General features: G+C 41.7%; 1 protein-coding gene across 25 annotated transcripts in view; it reads right to left on the bottom strand.

Annotated features, from left to right (window-relative positions):
* mapta (microtubule-associated protein tau a) overlaps positions 1-19,889 on the bottom strand; it is a 36,680-nt gene extending 16,791 nt beyond the window's left edge. For 7 of the 25 annotated variants that reach the window (XM_076887724.1, XM_076887730.1, XM_076887728.1 and 4 more), the window contains exons 1-5: positions 19,761-19,889; positions 10,147-10,279; positions 7,382-7,537; positions 5,326-5,397; positions 3,489-3,509 (exon numbers count right to left, since the gene is read on the bottom strand). In XM_076887724.1, the coding sequence (XP_076743839.1) occupies positions 3,489-3,509; positions 5,326-5,397; positions 7,382-7,537; positions 10,147-10,261 (364 nt within the window). In that variant the 5' untranslated portion in view covers positions 10,262-10,279; positions 19,761-19,889. Of the gene's footprint in view, positions 1-3,488; positions 3,510-5,325; positions 5,398-5,996; positions 6,090-7,381; positions 7,538-10,146; positions 10,280-10,393; positions 10,650-19,760 lie in introns of those variants that run through there. The other 18 variants (XM_076887726.1, XM_076887732.1, XM_012923191.4 and 15 more) reach the window with 12 other exon arrangements.
* Positions 19,890-21,381: the final 1,492 nt, after the last annotated feature.

Below are 21,381 nucleotides of genomic sequence, written 5' to 3'. Positions count from 1 at the left end.
GGCCTCCATGTCCCGTTTAATCTCTGCCCCGCAGCTGAGGTCTTCAGAGACCCACGAAGACTCACTTAGCCTCTTCCCACACTCTCCCACTGCTTTGCTTCCTGGGTCCAGAGAGCAGGAAGCTCCCATGAAGTCAACGCCCTTCCCAGCGTCTCCGTGCAGATCGGACTCTGCAAATCCAAACTCACCACGGACTCCAGAACCAGGCCTCGCTAATTTGTTTGGAAAGCAGATTAATGGTGACATTCACAGCAGCACTTGTTATCCATCTCCCCAATGAAACAAAAAAAAAAAAGAAAGTGGAGAAGTGATGAAGGAAAATAAAAGACTGTTTGATTACCCAGAACAAACACCAGACACTCAGAGAGCTGTGAGCGGTGATGATGCAACACAACAAACCCAGAAGTGATTAAAGGTGGAAAAGTGTGAGTTCACATGAAAACAAAATAAAAAATAATGCATCACAGTTGGGTGTCAGACGGAGAGATGATGCATTCCAGTGAACACAACACACAGACCAGTGATTTATGCTGTTACAGAATACGTGATTAAAATGTGATGTAAAGCCTTTCTGAGCCGACTCTAGCAGTGCAAAAATAACGTATCCCACCCCACAACGGACCTCTAAGTACACACACGAGTCTGGAGTGTTTCACAAGAATGAATTTGGACATTAATATCGTACAGTTATGCAAAAACGAATAATTAAATGATCACACAAAGAAGCAAATTTCCACATTCTGACATTAAATGATAAAAACCTTAAACAGTTATGTAGTTAAATACATGTATTATTAATCAATAAATTTATTTTTCCTTAAACATATAGAATTATCCATTAACTTATTTGATTTGTATTTAATTGTTATTTTAAGTAGTAGTATGAGCCACTGGATTCAGGGATGCCAGGTCATGATGCAGAGCGGACCACAGAGTCTTTATTATCAGGGACCGTTGTTAAAGCAGGTTTAGCCCAGTGCAGAGCTGTTTCTATTCAGTTTCATTTACAGGATCATGTTTAAGTTGAAGATTTGTCATTTTTCTTTTTCCAGTTTGATTTTTCTTTAGTTGGCTGCACTGCATCCAACACACTGAGCCACGGTTGTGAAGAAAGGAATAAATATTTATTTCTGCCTCCACCAGTCGGTCAACCTTCACAGTGACCTTGAGCCCGAGGACAGTTTGAGGGAAGACGCACTAGGCGATCACTGTGTGCAAGTTTCGTGATGAATACTCTGAGCCTAGAAGAAACATTTGCAAATTTGGACACCTTGCCGTGGCACGAGGTCATCAGTTCTTCAGCTGAATTAGCCAAAAACGTCATAAATTCCTTCGACTTTGATACAATACGGAGGCTATCCATGTACACCGACGTGTCAGGACTACGTTTACAGTATCTGGTCAAACGGTCAATATCAGAAAAACTATTCATTATAACACATTTTCCCTTTAAACTGAAAATAATGTTCAATTCCAGGAATCTCGAATTGAAAACTGCAGATGCTCAAATCTAAAAACAAAACAAAATAGAAAACAGAAAAAAATGTAAAGACTGAATAATAATTATAAAAAAGTGCTTTATTGTTTCTTATTGTTACCGTAATGGGTGAGGGTTAGTGCCGTTTTAAAACTATAGAAATACTCTAAAAATAAAATAATGAAAAAATAATAACTTGTGCTAAATTATTATATTTACATATTGCGCAAGTTTGTTGTTTTGAACTTTTAAATGATGCTTGGTGTAATGTTTAGATGGAGGCGGATGATCTGCCGACCCTTACAGGAATCAGCCGAGAGGAGAAGGTGGTGTATTTAACCTTTAATCCATAAACGCATCATTAAAGGAAACTGATGCAGAAATTTTAAAGATGTGCGTGTTTTACCATTTAAATAAACTGAAGTGACTGATTACATCTGAATTCAGGTGGAACACTCCAGACTCTTTAATATAGTAGCAGGAAAATCAGAAACTGTGGTCAGAGGTTTACATATGCAGACATGGATGCTGTGGTGATTTCAGCCTTATAATTATGTCCTTGAACTGTTTTTTTTCCAGAGGTGGAATGATTGTACAACATACATGTTTAAGGACTTGGGTAACACGAGTTTGAATATATTAAAAATATGAAATTGTAGACACAGGCTCAGATATATACATACATCCACTTAAATCTTTGAATTAATGGTGTTGAAGGTTCTAACTTGACAAAGCAGAGGTCTATTAACTTCTCATTAGTGACTGTGATTGATTAGAGCTGGTAGTTCTTCTTTGCAGCATTTGGAAGTTAGAAAGGTTCTTGGAGCCATTTCTAAAAAAAACTGCAGTTTTAAGATCAGCAGTTTGAACAACTGCATGAAAGTAAAAGTTATTCTGTCACTGCTTTGCTGAGGAAGACCCAAACTGTCATCGTCAGATGAGAGTAAACTGGTTAGGATGTTCAGGAACAACCACCAAGGCTCAAGCCTACCATGAAACTGCCTGAACACCAGCATGGCTGATCACAGTGAAGCAAGGTTTACATCTTCAGGGATTGAGAAGATGCCAAAACAAGAAAGCCCTCCAAAAATCCAAAACCCAATGCTCCAACACCAACACCTTCAAGCTTGACTGAAATTTGAGACTTCCCCTTTACGGACAAGCCAAATGCCTTCTGGAGAAAAGCCTGATTGTTTGGTCACCATGATGTTTGGAGCACAGGTGAGTGATGTGGGTCAGGTCTGTCATGGTGGTGGTGCCATCAAACAAAGTGGATGGAATAATGAAGAAGAAGGACTATTCAATTCAATTGTATTTATATAGCACCAAATCACAAACAAGGCTGTCTCAAGGTGATTTATACTGTAAGGTAAAAACCCTACAATAAAGACTATACATGTATAAACTAATGGCCTCCCCAAAGCACCGACCTCTACGCTTTGATTTGAAAATTTGTGGATTACGATTAAAAGTCGAGTATGTGCCAGGAAACCAACCACTTTAAATTAATTCCACTGATTCTGCCATGAACAGCGGGCAAATGTCCAGACAGAATTATGCCAACAGGCTTGTTGATGGATACAAAAAACATCCGGCCGAGTTGCAACTTGCTAAGGGACATTTAAACTGATATTAGTGGGAGTGAACCTATCATTTTGACCATGTGTGGCTTAGAGAAAATCAAAAAAACTTTATTTGTTTTTGTTTTTTAAAGTCAACAAAGATGTATGTTGCACAATCATTGAACCCTGGAGAAAAAACAGTTTGAAGAAATCATTAAAAGCCCAAAATTACCACAATATTCATGCGTGTCTGTAAACTTCTGACAACAACTGTAGAGAATAGAGGATCCATTTAATTTAACACTATATGGAACATACTAAAACACAACAGAGTGATCAGCTGCTTCCTCTCTGAGGTTGCTTTCATTGCACCTAGGCTCATTCATATCTATCTCCTGCAGTAAATAAATACTGTCTACGTGCAATCAATAAAACATACAACAGCCTACCTGTTGAAGACGCTCCTGCTGCTGATGGAACATAATGAGACAGATGGAAAAGATAGAGAGCTCAGTCAGTAATGGCTCTCTGTCACTCGTGTGTGATTAATACACCCACCCGGTGCAAACGAATCAATAAAAGCTTGCATACAGCATGTCTTCAGTCAAAGCAGAAAGCCCACAGCAAATACAGGTTAGATAAAGACATCATTCAAAATCATAAAGATGGATAAGCAGGCTTTTATTTTCTTGCCTCGTGCAGCAGTACCACACTGAACGCTGCTCTGTGTGGTACTTGAGCTGTTTTAAACATTACCCTGGCTTTCCCCGCAACCGTGCATCTGTTTAACAGATCACAGGACTCTTAAATCTGCCTGTGGTCTGGACGTTCCTTTCATTCTGAAATAGCCAGGATGTAACCATCTTTTTGTTTAAAAAAAGGGGGACATGTTTGCCTCTCGAGCCTTCTTACGATCATGTTGCAGTTCTGGAAGGGGCCGCATATATAACCGTCTGAAAGTAAGCATTGGAAGAAAAAAGCAAAGCCAAAACAGAAACCCAGAAACTCTGTTTTTCAGTGAAGATACTGAAAGAAACGCACAAACATACAGAGCAGCAGCAGGAAGCTTTGGTCACTTTGAAAAATACACTTATCAACTTTCTTCTGTGAGAGTTATCTAAGAATAAGAAGTCATAAAGGTTCCTCTGGCATCAGTGACGACTCACCATCAGCTTTTATGTCATTTTACAGCGTGCAAGGTTGAGCAGGGCGACTTTTAACCAAAATCATTACCCTTCTCTAAACCTCACCAAGTAGTTTTTGTGCCTAAAACTAACCAACTAACCAAACAATGTGTGAAAGCGAAAGAAAATGGATATGAACAACAAAATCCACAGAAAAAAGTGAAGCTTGCAACAATCTTAACAACATTGGAGGAATTTCTGAGAATAACCAGAGTGTTTAATGGTCTGGGAAGAACGTGCTGAAACACTAACACTGTTCTCACGTCTGTACACGCAAAATAAAGACAATATTAGCTACAGTCAACCAGCTTAGCATATAATGAGCTATGTTATAATGGGTAACAGAGACAACTAGCTGACATGATAGTTATAGGTGCAAAATCATATAATTTTAACTTTGCTTTACTGCCGTGTCTCTTAATGCATATCTGTGGAGACAGAAGGTCAGTCCACTAATAAATTCATTAGAACTCCCCGAATTTTCAATTTGGTATCTATTTCCGATGGAATTTTCCTTTTTCTTCCTCTTCCCAAAATGGGATACCAACTTTGGTCTCCTGCATGCACTCAACCTCAAATTTTGTGAGCATTTCAAATGTGAATGAAGTCGACCTCTTCTGTAGTCTCAACCGGCAGATGGCCCCGCCCCTCCCTGAGCCTGGTTCAGCCGGAGGTTTCTTCCTGTTAAAAGGGAGTTTTTCCTTCCCACTGTCACCAAAGTGCTTGTCATAGGGGGTCTCTGTATGTATTATTTTAGGGTCTACCTTACAATATAAAGCACCTTGAGGCAACTGTTGTTGTGATTTGGTGCTATATAAATAAAACTGAATTGAATTGTAGTTCACATGAGAAAACCTTCTTTTAATAAATAACTGAGTGTTACAGGACTTGTCAGGGGGCCTCCTGCTTCCACTACATACATAACCCACGTAAACAAGTGGAGTCTCATGCTAAGCTAAGCTAAACTAACAGCTGTAGCTGCACATCTCATCGAGTAAGTGTATTTCTCAAAATGTCCTGCTATTCTTTTAACGATGCTGGGGAAACAAAAGGAAGCACGAGCAGCAGAAAAGAGGCAGCAGCTCAGCGTCTGGAGGCGTACCGAGTTGCCCCTCGTCTTTGCTCACGGTGCTCTCTGTATCTTCAGCTCCTGCTTTCTCTGCAGGCGCCTCTGCTGTTGGATAAATGGATCTCAGTCAAACATCAACAGGAATTGTTAAAGTCTAATCTGACACTTCATCAGGTTCACACAGCTCAGGCTAATGTTGTGTTTACTACCACACGTCAGCAGCTTCAGAAGCTGTTAAAGAGATCAAGGAGGTTTTTCAGCCCGATGACTTCCCACCTCGCTTCGCTTTGAAAAAGCTGTCAGTCTCAGTATTTATGATCAAAGCCTGCTCGACCCGGGCTGGAGTGACGCTACTGTGGCCACATCGTACAGGCACAGAGGGGCATTGTTTTCCATGTTAGTCACTGATCTGTTCATGTTCGCTGGCTCTTATTGCACTCTGTGTGGTAACAACACAACTCGCTGTAGAATCAGGCAAATCAAAAGGTTTTAGCAAGAAAACTCAAACTTGAATCATAAAAGTTTAGAGTTAGGGAGCAAAAGAAAACCAGCAAACCAAGACGAGCGTTTCTCTCAATAGAGCTCTAAATGAAGAAGATAAATCAAGTGATGATTTGCACACAAACTGAACCATGCTAAATAAGAGCTAAAACACGGGTTAAGCTGCAGCTCAGGCTTCATGTCAGAAGTGCAGGCGGGCGTACCGGGCTGCGCCTCGTCATCACAGTGGCTGCTGTCTGGCTGAGAGAGCTCAGACACAGAATTCACCCCATTCTCACTGAGTGCTGCTTCATCCTCTGCAAATCAAAGGTAAACTGGAGGTCAAAGCCGAGGTAATCGTGACAGAAACTTGGAAAAAACCAACCACACACGCTGCTTAGAGGTCAACTGTGAAGCAGAATTCAAAATGGTTAAAAGGCATCAGCGGCAGTCTGACATTTAAACCCAGAACCATGAAAAGTCTTCAGTCGGCTCTGTTTAAGGAGGTAACACATTTATTCACAGTCTACTCACCTTAAAACAATAAATACTGAACTACAGCAGAGCTACTGCCTCGATTTTCCAAAAAGGAAGACTATTTCTGGAACGATGCATTCAGACAGCATCGCCAGCCTCAGCTTGACTGAGGGCTACATGGCAGATTTGGATTATGTTAAGGTCCGGTTTAGAAAACTAGACATATATTTCCTGGATTATACTGTTGTGTGTTCATCAGGTCATCCTCACATACAATCTGCTTCATGTAAAGACTTCAGCAAATCACCAAAAATCCAGACAGCCTAGACGTTTACCCCATTTTGTTAGTCACAAGTATCAGCAGTGTTGGGAGAGTAGATAAAAACAATAGCCTAAAATGTTTGTGTTTTATTAATGAATTATTTATAATAAATAAAAGTCTGGCAGTCAGTTTAGGTCGTATTTGGTGCCCTTGTTTTGCTGTACACCACTTACAGGATATCAGACTATCTTAAATTAATTAGATAATTTAATTAGATAATTATGTTTTTCAGATTTTGACACTAACAAATTTTAACGGGAAGGTTGTTTCATGTCTGCAGCATCCAGACACAGTGGGGATGTGTCACCAAGGCAACCAAAAAACGCCTGGAGGCGTACCACGTCTTTGATGACAACGCCAAAATGTTAAAATCTGTCCCGTTATGGACTCGGACGGTGTAATTCTGTAATTCTGTAATAAATCAACATTATGGGATTAATTATGAAACTCTGTTTATAATCTCTTAATTATCTAATTTTAGAATTGTTATTACAATAATATTTATGAGGCATTAGATCAGGAAAGTCTCTAACTCTCTTAATTATGACATTTTAAACCCATAACTATGAGATTACAGTTGAAAACAAAATTAAAACACTAAATTATCTCTTGTTTGTATCGCACTTCCTTGCAGATCAATAGATACAGTTTTGAAAGCTCCAATTTTGTATGCATCACTCCAAAGAACTAAGCAAAGCACCTCTAAAGCATCAGATGGCTAAAAGCTCTAAATATCCTAAACGAACTAATCTCACTTTACAAATACGTCACTTTCCACACACCACATCTGCTGCTTAAAGGGATACTCACTTTGTGTTTCACTGCTGATACATGTGTTGTTTACCCCTGCAGATGGACCTGACTCTGTGCGCTGCTTCCTGTTAGCACATAAGATGATGGGAAATGGAAACGGGGAGAACGAATGCACTAGTGAGGGCTGTAAACTGGGGAAAGCTAGGCTACGTACTAATTAGCCATGTGGTTGATTTGGGTAGATTAGAAAAAAAGGGGAGAACACATTGCTGAGAGGTCTGACACTGATTATTCGCTCTGTGACGAATAAATCTGTCCAAACACAGTGAAGCAAACACGATGCATCTTTAGCCATTTATCTGCTCTTCGTTTACGTTTCAGGCATCAAATGGAGCTTTCTGAAAATGCTTTCTGTGCTGCGTTAAAGGCCCGATTGTTTATGGACTGAATTGCGAGCGAACAGTGGAGCTGGATGGAGACGGGGCTCTTTCTCAGGGGTCTGACCCAGATGCCCGGATTACAGAGCACAGTGCAGCTGCAGTCGAGCATGTCTTCTATCCATTATGTAAGAGATTAAAACAAAGCTCTGTAGAAACTCAGGAGCTCGGCCTCCACCCAGACGACAGTGAAATTTGGTTTAACTCTACTTTTAAATTCTTCTCTTTGACATTCTTTGATGTCTATTCTAGGATTAAAGCTTTAATTAGAAACCCTTTACCTGTGAGCCCCACACACAGCTAATACATGCATTTCATACGTTGTTAAAACACATTAAATTGTAGTTTAATGTAATAATTAATATAAAGCATTTAAATCCTCTAATGAAGACAAACTGGATTTTACAATTTGGCAACTGTGTTTAATTAAGATGTCATAATCTGTTTACATAACAGCCTCTTTCCATCAGTGCTACAAAGGAAAACGACAAATCATTTACTCCAGGCTTTTATATGCTTATAAATGCTAAATAGGTAAGAAACTTAATAATAAAAGTGTTTATTGCACAAAAGAGCAAAGCTGTTTATTCTTTAGCACAAAGTTTCATTTATATTTAAATATTAAAACATTTTACATAACTTCCACTCAAACATGCTGTAATTTCAGAGACATTTTTACAGTTCGCTATAATTAGCAGCTAGCTCAGTCTATGTGATGTGATCATAGAGTTTGATTACAGCCTGCTAACGGCTCTCCTCCTATTTATCCACATGTAACATTTAGCCTCAGTGTTAGCAGTGACGCAGTGATCAATCAGTCAGTTTTATTACCGGGTGGGATCATGGTGGCTACGTCCATCGTTGATCCCTTTTCAGGAAGCTGTTATTAACACAAGGAAGATAATACCTCAGAGGTTTTATTGTTGTGGGCACCTCACAAACCTTTAGAGCTTAACTGCAGATGAAGAGCGGTTGACAACAAGTATGAATTTAGCATTTTTCACATTTCATAATCAGACGGATTTTTGTTGCTGGTGTACAAAATGAGTTTGTACTTCTGTAGGTCAGTTTTCATCAGACTAATAATATATAAGTCTTCGGGTATATTCAGAGACAACACGTTCTCACTCCAAAAGCGTAACATTTTACGCTAGGTGACAAATCGTCAACATATTACGTTTTCGGCTACCCACCACGTTCCTAAATATGAGAACCGTATGGACTCAATCTACACATGTTCGCTCTTTTTCTTCAAATCGCTTAGAAACACGCTATTTAACATCATTAAAGTCCTGGTTAAGGTCAGGAAAAAGGTTAGGTTTAGGGCTGGAATACAGGGCTGGAACGTCTATTACTGTGGGAGCGTCATTGCACTGGATTTCGGCCATAACCTGCCGCGTACCATAAGAACGCCGAAGGTCAAAACGTCGTGACAAAACGTCGGCATGTTACGCCTCGGGAGTGAGAACGGGCTGTCAGAGAACGTGTGGTACACACCAGCACTGGACACTCGACTGTGAGCCTCAGTGTAGGTGGACAACGGAGGGAAAATATGGAATGATATTAAAATGATTCATATTACACTGATTTTTACTTAAAGTTCAACTTAGCTAAGTTTTTACAGTTAATTATTTGTGGTAATAAAAGTAAGTGATAAAAAGGAGGTGATAGATCATCGATAGGCCTCTCCTGTTCCTACAGTCTGAGCTGAACATATAAAGCCCTCACACGAGCTGATCCCGGATATTAAACCAAAACCAACGCGATGGCTCACTTGCACAGTTTTTCCTCATACTACAAAAACCACATTTATACAAAAAAGTTGCCGTTGTCTCAATTTTTTCCTTAAAAATAATACTTTTCCAAGAGTTTCCAGAGGTGTTGTATCACGTTGGATCCCCCTGATTGCATAAACCCGCTCTATGCTTTTATACTGATGAAGAGTGGGGTCATGTAATTTCCTGTCTTCCCTCTACTAGAGGGGCGGCTAGCTACGATCAATGAGAAGCGTGGAATTGACAGATTCTTTGGACGTGCACCATCAGATAATCTTTTGTATCCTTGGAAACTGAACATGCGTAGGTCTAACAGCACAAAAATAGCATCATCTCTACTCGTGCTGTGAGAAATAATGGTTTGCAGACAGAAGAAAAGAAAGCTGCTCATTGTTTAATCCAAATCATCTGCCAACCAAAGTGCAGCAACATCTCACAGCTCTCTGTCATCAGACTGATTTCAGACCCACCAGTGGAGCTCAGAGGATTCACAAGTTGAGCTGAAGCTGGAAAAAGATCTCATTAAAGACACTTTCTTGTCATTTTTAGTGAGTTTGCATTTGTGTGTTGGGTCCTATTTTGCTTCCAGACTGTATTTCTAATGTCTGACCTTTCATTTTGACTCCGTTCTCCTGGTGGTGCTGATCCTTGATGGTCATGTTGGCTAAGGAGCTGCTCATGGTGTCTCCAGAACTGTAGCTGTTCGCGTTGTTCACGTACTCCATTGCCAGTCGCGGGTCGGGCTGCAGGAAGAAAAAAGCAAATTAATGAAGTACTGAAGGTCCAGGGTGTGTCACGTTACACATGTCAGCTGAAAGTAGCTGACAAGCAAGAAAATGGCTGTAATGATGGCGCACTTAACAGACACTTTGTCTTCCGGCCTGCAGAACAAGCCCGTCACCACAGAATGTAAACAGACACTGTGCCTGTGAAAACCTTGTTATTTATACATCCTGACGTGGGGTCAGCGCTTCAGGTTACAGCCTCACAGACAAAAATAGTGCCCTCTGCCCATGTGCACGCTGTCCTCGCTGTGACAGGGCTGCACTTCCTAAACACCCACTGACTAACTGCAACAACAAGTGCAGCCACGTCTCAGCCGTGGCAGGCAGGTCATCAGGATGCAAACGCTCCCCACTGTACAACACAACACTGACGCTCCTTCAACCGCCGAGATGTGAATTGCGTCCAATCTCATAAAAAGAGGATTACATGTCAGATTAAACCCGAGCCTCTGGTTACATCAGCGCTTTTCAGCTTGAATCATATTTTTTCCCTCTCCTCTGACACAAACACACACACGCGGACAGTGTGGACAGCTTATGCCGTAATCAGTCTGTGCATCCAAACTGCATGCCCCGAGTTTGTTTGGTGATGCAGATTTGGCAGCTTCTGGCCTTCGGTTTCGCCCTCATGTCTACTTTGGCACATAAACATGACACTTTAATCTCTGAGATGTACAATACAGCTTAAAGCGGCTATTATAGTAGCACATAAAATTGTCAAAGTAGTCACGGAAATAAAACAGCAAGTGCAAAAACTGCTGCTTCTAACTCAGCGAGGGAAAGTGGATTTCCTCAAGAATGAAAGTGAAAGTTTGGCCCATTTAATGCTTTATCCTTCTGGGCTTTTCTCTGTTACTGCATTTATTCAGCCGATACAGTTACTCGTTACTTTACAGATTAAGATTTATACATGAAAATACTATGAGCAGCTTATAAAATCGTAATAACCTCATGAACGCTTATTAAAAAAGAAAAACCTGCTCCATCTTCTGCTGCCCTTACTTTAGCTCGATGCTACCGAAATGTCCAGACCTCGCTCACACTAACCACCTCCCCCACTTCTTTCTGGGAGGTTCTGCCCACAGATGTAAGTTAGCTGAGAGACAGAGTGTCTCTATGTCCTGGATCTGCTGCTGGGCCTCCTCCTCATCTAAACACATCACCCAAGAGTTGTTCAGGAGCATGCCAGCCGCATACGGAAACACCTGAACTCTCTGCTTTTACTGAAAACAAATCTCACGAATTCCTGTGACGCCACCTGATGCAAACGTCGTCTTAAGAGCAGCAGCGCCTGAACTGTTGCTATAGTTACCCACCCTATAAAACCCACCCTAAAGGCACGCTCAGCCCAGCTATGCGACCTTCCCTCTGTGTACCTTCATGTCTCCTGACCTTGGGTGTTTAAACAGCGCTCCACATTCAGCACAGATGACAGAAAAGGGACAAGGTGGAAACAAGATCAGGCTTAAGCACCACAGAGAGGCTCGTTTTCACAAAGAAGCTCGATTCTCCTCATAGTTCAATTACACAGAGAATTCATCCAATCACCTGCTGTGAGTTCGTCAAAGCCTGATAGATATTGGCACAGGTCACAATTTACTGAGGTCAATCCTGGGCCATTTGACCTTAGTAAATCACATGATAGAGTGGGGCTAGGTTTCACACAGGTTCACCCACACCAGTTTTCACTCCTTGGCTCATGTGATTAGACAGAGGATCAATACGGGGTCCATGACCCTCTTGGGGACACTCCCATAGGGCTTAAAATCTGGGACTCTCCACATTTGCTCTTAGAACTGAAGAAGCTTGGGCTTTCTTTAAGTTATTAAAAACTCGGCCATGTGGAGCTGAGATACCCAGATAAGTCATTTATACACCCACGACGTAGCTGTTATGTTCATTACCGAATGACTAGGATAAACCTTGTTATAGGACAAAAACAGGAGAGATGGTTCAACAAAAAGAGTCACTAATGTGTGTGATGTACACACAGTATGCTTGGTGTTTACAGTTTAACAGTGAAGGGCTACTTAAACTGTTGTAGCTCACTGCCAGGAGCGAGAAAAGGTGGATGTCAGCTGGAGCCATCCAAAGGCCCAATCCAAAGAGGGCAAACTCTAATGGGCCAATCACAGGACTCCACCTGTCTCAGCATTAAACACAGACTCGCACACTGTCTGGAGAAGCACACCTTAATTTTTCATGTCAACATTAGCCAAGTTGTTGCCATTTCACTCAGCTGTACAGTGGATAAGCTGGTTTCTCAGCTACAGCTACTTTGAGTAGTCAAATTGAATAGAAAAGCGCCAGCCTGTTTATTTGTACTTTAATGATAACAACAACTACATGGATTAAACAACAACTACATGGATTAAACAACAACTACATGGATTAAAAGCAGTTTTATTCTGACAAAAAAACTCATTAACATAGGAGGAGGTCCTAATACATTATATAAGTGTGTATCCCATAGGAGCTCTAATGAATAGTGCACTCTCCCGGTCCTCACACACAGTTCCCCAACAAAACCCTTCATTGTAGCGTTACACATGACAGAATCCAAACAACAAGGAGAAGGCAGCACTCGTGCCAGCAAAGACAATCCCTCCGAGAGGTCGTTCACTCTGCATCCGGGAACTCAGACGGTTGGAGAGCAAACAAACTCGAGTCTGATAAGGAGCAGATCCTTCAGATAATCATGTGTACACGAGCACTGTACGTTAGTGTGAATCATATCCTCTGCCTGAGACAGTAAGGCCAAAATAAAGAATCTATAGCTCAAATACATAACAGATTCACCACATCTAATTTTAAAAATAGAGGCGATCTTAAACCCGTTATCAGAAATGCTCGGGCGGAAGCAGTCCTGTAAACTCTCCTTCCCAAGAGCATTTCACTAATTTCGGTCCTCTGCAAACTTTACAACAGAAACACTTTAGACGGGACCAGCACCTCCTTAATGATTTGAACTGGGACAAAAACACACACACACATTTCACCTGCTGCAGAAAGGGAACGTGACAGCAGTCTTTGTCGCAGCTTCATGAGGGGGAAAAGCCTCAGAGGGCTGCTGATGCAGCTTGTTCCTCTCAGGGGCGTGTGAAAATGTGATCTTGGCACAGACCGTGCCTCTGCAAGGAGCTCGGTCAACAGGGATGTTGACACAGCTCCAAGAGCTCTGAGCACTCAGTGAGACAAGCAGTCTGAAATTAGGTGTGTGTGTGTGTGTGTGTGTGTGTGTGTGTGTGTGTGTGTGTGTGTGTGTGTGTGTGTGCATTTAGCTCAAATTTAGAGCAAGATGCACTTTATTTCCTGTGTTTCTGCTGTTTCCCCTAGTGCGACAATTAAGATAAGTTTGAATCCCTGCAGAATTCCTGATATGTTGCTCATAAAGATTAACCATAAATTGTATATAAAGCTGCAGCCGCACTTTGGCCACTGTCATGTTGGCTTTTAGGGCCAAGAAGGGACCATATTTAAATGTTAATGGAGTGCTAAGTCAGCAGCTAGCAGTAGACACAGGTATCTGTTAAGTGCTTCCAACTAACCAAACAGTAAAACTGAAGAATTTCATTAATCAAAAGTGAAACACAAACTACTTAGATGTGCTGTGCCATGTATTATTTCCCATTAAACACTTTAGCAGCACCAACAGCTTAAACACAATCGAGTGGTGAGGACACCTGCCAATCAAAGAAACCACGCCCATAACTGCAGAATCCAGAGAGACGAGTTATAAAAAGGTTACCCTGTCAGCTGTTATATCTGTAACAGGCTGCAAATGTTTATTTCTGATATAAAGTTGGCTACTAGAAGAACTCCAAACCTGCAAGTCATAATGATCCAGAGTTAAGTGGACTCAGATTTGACTTTACAAACAGTTTGTGCAGCTTCCTTTATAATCTGAACATGTAGAATTACAAATATGCAGCAATCTGGGGACACTTGAATAATGAAAATTATGAAATTGCATTATTCTTAAAGCCGGCCCAAAAAACAGAAAAATATAAAAGGTTTTAGTTGCTAATTATCCTTTATTGACAAATAATAATGAGGGTTACTGTCTGTATAAGTGGATGAGTGCCAGCACGGGTCCTTAGCTGCCCATTACGGATCATCTCTGCTAATTTGAGTAACTGAGCTGTGCCTCTTAACTGTGTTTGTGCTTTCTGGAGCATTTTAGTGCAGCGGTCCCCAACCTTTTTTGCGCCACGGACCGGTTTATGCCCGACAATATTTTCACAGACCGGCCTTTAAGGTGTCGCGGATAAATACAACAAAATAAGACTTGTACCGGTACCGAAAAAAAGAAGATTTATTCATAACACACGTGAAAAGACCCAGGAAACCCGAGTAAACGATAAAAACGATGACAAAATAACGCTGAAAACCGATAAAAACCCTGAAATCCATATATTTCACACCTGAGCCTCAACTCTCGCGGCCCGGTACCAAACGACTCACGGACCGGTACCGGTCCGAGGCCCGGGGGTTGGGGACCACTGTTTTAGTGGACTTATCAGAAGTCTTTGCTCCAGTTTTAATGACTTTCTTCTCTTTTTGTATGTTACTTTGCACTAATTAACACTATCTCTTTCAGTATGATGCACAGATACAGCTTTTGAGCAGCGTTTGCCAGCGTTAGCTTTTATATTAGCACTCCATCTTCTTGTCCAAATATGGTCTTCATAACAGAACTTCACAAACCAGGCTATGTCCATCTTTTATATACAGTCTAAGGCTTATTTTGAAACCATAATAAGACAAATCCAGTTCAGTCCTTAGCATTTTTACAGATTAATTAAATTTTATCTACGGATTGATCGAGTCATGGTCTCAGCTGCTATGTATTACAGAAGAAACCTGGGCAGATTTTCTGTTTTTAGTGTGCAAAAACAAAGATATTTCATTTACACTGACATAAAAGTAAAAACAAGCAGCAACTTCACATCTGAGAAGCTGAAACCAGATTATATTTAGCATTTATACTCGACAAATCCCAACAACTCTCAACCAATCTAATGTTATTGACCAATTCATTGAGTGTGTGACAGTTTTAGAGGTAAAATGGCTCACACTGAGAAACAAAGGCATTCGTCTGATGCCGTGTACGGGCCTGCCGCCTCACCAGCCCTGCGTGTAGCTCAGCTGAGAGACGAGGATGCTGCTCTCATGCTTGATTGCCTCTGTATCTCTGACCTACTTTGCTCACCACTCGCTCTCTCCCTCTCTCTGTGCTCTGGCCCAGCCTCCGGCAGCCAGCACACTCTGACTCTACCTTCCTAATGTGGGCCCGGCCCTGCAGCGGAGGAGCTGAAGGTGGAGCCCGTTTCCATTTTCCCCTCCATCTAAGCGCTGGAGGGGAAACATCTTGCAGGGCCGGTCTGCACACGGCACCACCCCGACGTCCCGCATCTATAAGCAGCTAATGTTTGCAATATTTCACCTTCAGGATTTCAGCCACGCCCTGCTCTGCTATCTTCACACGCATCCTCCTTTCAGTTCACATTCAAATAACTGGCACATAATCAATGCCAGACTTGTACTTCTAGGTTCCAAAGAAGTAAAAGACAAACCGCGACATTTCTGAGGCCACAATGTTGCATTATGGAATTCAAGATATGAGGAATTCTTCTCATGTTTGCACGGCGCAGACTGTTAAATAATCAGGGACTCCAGCTGCTGCTGTATGTTCACAATGAACACACACACACAGGTTTCCCAATGCAATGAGCCAGTCCTCAGTCAGCATGGTGCCAATTAAGTGTGTACAAGAATGCAGCTGAAATCCCGCTGTGGCATTTCTTCTTCTATTTAATGAGGCAACGCATCCAGAAAAAGGCTTGTTTTGTGAAACTGTGAGGTTTATCTTGTCCTTTATGTGTTCAGTAAACTAGAATCAATGCATAAAGTGATATCAAAAAGATATCTTTTAAATCAAGAGTGGTATATAAATGTGGGTTACAACTTTCAAACTCTCTTGATGACATGCTCAAACTTCTTGCAATGTTCAAATAATTTAAAACAGGGAAAGAGCAGCACACGGACATTTTTGAGGAGTTTGAGCCTTTTTAAAAATAATAAAGTAACTTAAAAGAATATTTCCTTAAATCAGTAGCTCAGCTGCCTGTTTGAGCTCTGAAGCCAAATAAATCTGAGTAACTTTTAGAAAAGCTCCACTCTGGAGACTTAATTGCTGTGGTGCTGTTTATTCTGCCAGCCTAAGCTCTGCAGGCGGGTCCGTCCAAACTGAAGCCGGCCGGCTGGATGCGGTCGCCTTTGGACTCGAGCCGACAGGGGCCAACAGGCTGTCAGTCTTTGCTAAATGGAGCACTTCAGTGCGGACTCATTTCATAATGCCCGACGCTTGAGGCCATGATGGAGTCAGCAGTCACATTAAGGAGAGTGATTGATTTATTTCAAAAGAGCTGCACTGCTCACATCAGCCTGCATCTTTAACTACATTACACACGTCTGCGTTTTCAGTTCTTTAGGTTTTCTTTCAGCTTCGTCGCCAGTTCTTTTGGATTTGCTCCGTTTGTACAGCATACACACCCGCATACCAGAACAAGTGTCGTGTGTAGAAGGAAAAGGCTTTAAAAGTAAAAGTGCCATCATAAAGTTCTGGACTCAAACCGCATTTAGCCAATCTCCCCTTCGGGATCTTCTCCTTATGCACTGCTGCTACTGTTTTAGGTGGACATCCAATTCTGACTTGACAGTTCAGGCTTGATGTTTTCTAGCCAAGTGATGACGTGTCTAATGCTTGGGACTGTAATAATCCTGTACGACCTCATTCTTTGTTAAATGATAGGACTGCTCCTAGCTACACTCCTGACCTGATGCATCGCTTTCAGGCTTAGACGCTGTTTGGTCTCATCGCCGCTGATGATTCCCAAAAAGGAGGTTGGGTCAGTTTGAGACCTTTGGCTTTTTAACCACACCTTTTTTCACTTATAAACTGCTAATAGAGCAATGTAAAAATACATCATAACAGGTAAAAATACAGTCAAAATCAGAATGTAAAGGATCACAGAATAAGTCTCAGGGGTGGTCGGATGATTGATGAGTGAGTGCTTCTGAACAAATCTGCATATAGTTCCCTGTCTTACGAAGCCTCGGATGATTTTACTTCTTTGTTCCTCAAACAGCTACTTAAATGAAAACATCTGAGTGGTCTGGAGCAGAAATGTCTCTTTGGTGAAAACAAGAAACCACAACTATGGTGAGACACAGGCTGGGCAAGCTGGTCTTTTTTGTGGAAAAATGTCAGAGTAATACATGTTCCAGAGTAAAAAGCTTGACATGTTAAGCGACTAAAAGTAGGGATGTCTCGACTTCTTCTATGTTGATTTTGATGCTCACAAACTTTGTGTGCTGTGCTCCAGAAACCCAAAATACAGCCAGTGTACATGCGTCAGTATGTAAAAATAACCTTCCCAAAAATATATCATGTAGAATTATCAAGCTTATAATCACATATCTCAAAGCTAAAATCTGGACCCAACATATTTCTGGTCCCTGACAAACCAGGTGGCAACTTAACTGATATCAAACATTATTTCATCTACATGCATAAAAGCAATCGTACCAAATATGCTGCACAGTGATTTTTCAAATATAACAACACACTGACAATGTCTTTTAAGTTCTGCTATAATGGAAATATGAAACTTTCCTATTTTTATTGACAGTTTTCAACAACTCTGCACCGTCGTCTGGCTTGTCTGCAGTTGAAATTGTGCTTCATATTGCCAGTATTCAATTAATTATGCATACAGTAAGAAGTGGACCTGGGACCCCTGGCTGGAGATGTGTGCACTCAGTTGCCAGCTTTGTTGTGCTGCTAATCCAACTAGACAGGTTTGGATGCCCAAATCGAAAGCAGAGAATCAGCTACAGTCTAAAGGTTTTAGAGGATAGATGCCTCAAGGCTGATCTGAACATGTCCAGCAGTGTTTTTTGGGGGGAGGAGCCCCTCTCAGACCTCCCTGTGCACATACCAGCGTGTCTCTCCAGTCGTGCCCAAGTGCTGCAGAAACTTGCAGAAGGATGTCTGAGTTTATCAAAAAAACAAAAAGATGGCACTGAGATGTGTTTCACTGCTTTCTGCGCATCAGTTGGAATGGCTCCCAGCTGCGGTTACTGACTACAACATGCCCGCTCCTCTTCACTGTAATTGTTACAGAAATCGATGCAATGAGTGAGAACCAGTGAGGGTGGGAGAGAGGTGTGTCCGTGGAATGAGACGAGAGATTCTCACTCCAACATCCCTCCACCAAACCAAAGAGGAAAAAATGACATATTGTTCATGTGGCGGGCATAAAGGGTTCGCGTTAAAAGGCTTTCATGCACCTACTGTGGGTCAGATCGCGTCCGCTGACCCTGGGAGGATTACCCAAGAGCCCATATGTGTCAGATAAGCAGCCTGGTTCACTGCACTGGCCGTGTGACAGCACACGGAGACATGGGCGCTCTCCTCTGTTTATAATATGAAAAAAAGGCGAAAAAAAATGGGCTTGGCATTTGCGCACAAGCACTGCTTCATCCCGATTTCCAACACTATCCGCTCTCGAAACAATACAGAGACGCAGGGAAATCAATTAAATACACCAGGGGCTTCTCGTTTTTGCGTCTATTTACATGTCAGAATCTCACATATTAAAATCAAAGGAGCTGGTTTGTGAGGCAGCTGGTCTGGAAAGCATTTAGGCCTCAGATGCAAGAAAGAAGCGAAAGATCCAGAATAACGGGAGGGGAGGGGGGTGCATACAGCCATAAATTCACACTCAAAGCCGACGACACAAAGAACACAAGTGTTATTAAATTACAGTAAATCTTAGAGAAATAACACCGCTTTGTTGCCCCCATGGGATTCTTTATTAATGAGATTATAAATACTCTGGAGGATTAGTCTCGTTACTGCGCGCCAGCAGCAGAGTGGCAGTAACGAAAACAGGACCTGCTCCGGAGGATGATGGAGACATTTTTTTTCCTCTTGAGGAGGAAGAAAAACGCTGAATGTATCGTGTTTGTAGGGAGGTGACTGCACCTCCAGGGCTGGTGCGATGATGGCTGCAACAAAAACACGTTTCTCTGTTTATTGTAGGTCGATGGAGGAGCAGATCGCGCACAATGAAAAGCGTGAGCCCCGAAAACACGCAAAATGAAGCTGCTGCAGGAGAATCTGTGCTGTCATGAGATATAAGAGAAAAAAATACGCCTCGTGTTCAAGTGCACGAAATTTCTATACGTAAAACGCGCACAGGCCCAACCTCTCCCACCTCATGCAAATAAAATATCAAGTGACAGGCCGAATGCCGACGCAGAATTACGACGCGGGGTTTGAGCCGCACGTCGCCCGCTCTCCTGATGTTTCGGTGTGATTGCAGCCACACCGGATCGGTTAAATAAAACAAATATGTCTGGGTTTTCTTACCTGAGTGCAGACAGCGGTCTCGTCTCTTCAGCGGCAGTCGCTCACCGGGCGCGCACGGCTTCTCGTCGCAGTGCAGGCGCAGGCCGGAGCGGGGCGCTGTGGAGCGGCGATGACTGCATGTCATGAAATGCAACCTGTCTGCGCGCAGCAGCCTCCAGCCCATTTGCTTTCATCTAGGGTGTAAACAAAGAGGTGCAAAGACGGATGTTTTGCTCTCAGTTCTTCTGTTTATGCAGAAACAGCCCTGCACAGTTATATAGACAGCTATCTACACACACAAATAAGGACATTTTAAAAGGAATTTGAAGGTTTTAAAATGTCTCAGTCAAACTAACTGACTGGTAAATAGTAACTGTAACTGCAAAAAAAATCATAGGATCCTTTTTTTTAATCTTTGGCAATTCAACTGTCAAACAGTTGCCTCAAGGTGCTTTATATTTTAACCTCCTAAGACCCGAACTCTTCCACGGCATGCATTTTTAATTCCTCTTTGATATTTGGACATATTGGGGCCCGATGAATGTAAAAACAAAGAATTACCAGATTTTATTTTATTTTTTTACCTTATTTTTGTTTTTAAGAAACATGAGAGCCACATATGAGCATATTTGTTTAAAATTTTGAACAGTAGCAGTAGCCTATAATGTCCTCGTAAGTGGATATCAGGCCCTTGTAGAGCAAAATTGAGTATTTTGGTGTAAATAACCCAAAATGTGATGTCCACATATGTGGACACCAGGTCCTAGGAGGTTAAGGTAATGATCCTACAATAATACAGAAAAACTCCAACAATCAAAAAACTCCCTTTCATCAAGCATGGAGGACCAGGCTCGTGGAAGGGCAGTTGCCAGTTGTGCGTCCACGTGTGACCACTTCCAGGCCAGTAACATCTGCACAGTATCCAATCACTACTGAGGACATCATTTGATCTTTTGCAGCCTCATAGAAAGAAGGTCCTGAGTTTGAATCTACCAGCTGGGGTCTTTCTGTCTTTCTTCCCCCCACAGTCCAAAGACAAGAATTGGTGATTCTAAACTCACCCTATTAATGCGAGCCTAGATAAACCACCTCCTGTGTGTTAGCCATGACAGATGGATAGACCCCATGGATATGACCCCAAACTGGATAAGCAGTTTAAAAAATTATAGATATTTTCAAGACAATTTCAGAAAAAAGAAGAATTTTAAACACCATCTGACATACCCCTGGACCTTACTGTTGTTAAATCAGAGCAAATAGTCGCAGGAGGTTCAACACCTGTTAAAAAGGCTGAAACCAGAAAAACAGAAGCTGTTACACAAATATCTCTTTAAATCCTCAACTAAGAAATTTTAAAAAGCCATTTTTAAGATGAAGATTTTACTGAACCATCTGACAAATGTGCTTAAAAAAATAATTGCATTACATTTCATATTTGCTACATCTGGGATAAAAAAAAATGCTTAAAAATGTATTGTGTAATATATTTCGATTTTTTCAGGAGTCAAAAAAACACACAGATGATGTTGGAGGCTCAAAAACTCCAAAAAACCTCATGTATCACATATGGTACACTAGGCGTTGAAGGGATATGGGCAAAATGCTTAGCTGTCCACATACTTGTGGACCTATGTTATGACAT

This window comes from Maylandia zebra, linkage group LG8, assembly GCF_041146795.1.
Source record: "Maylandia zebra isolate NMK-2024a linkage group LG8, Mzebra_GT3a, whole genome shotgun sequence".
Lineage (NCBI taxonomy): Eukaryota > Metazoa > Chordata > Actinopteri > Cichliformes > Cichlidae > Maylandia > Maylandia zebra.
The sequence above is the reverse complement of the archived record's forward strand: the minus strand, read 5'-3'. Positions and strand labels throughout refer to the sequence as shown.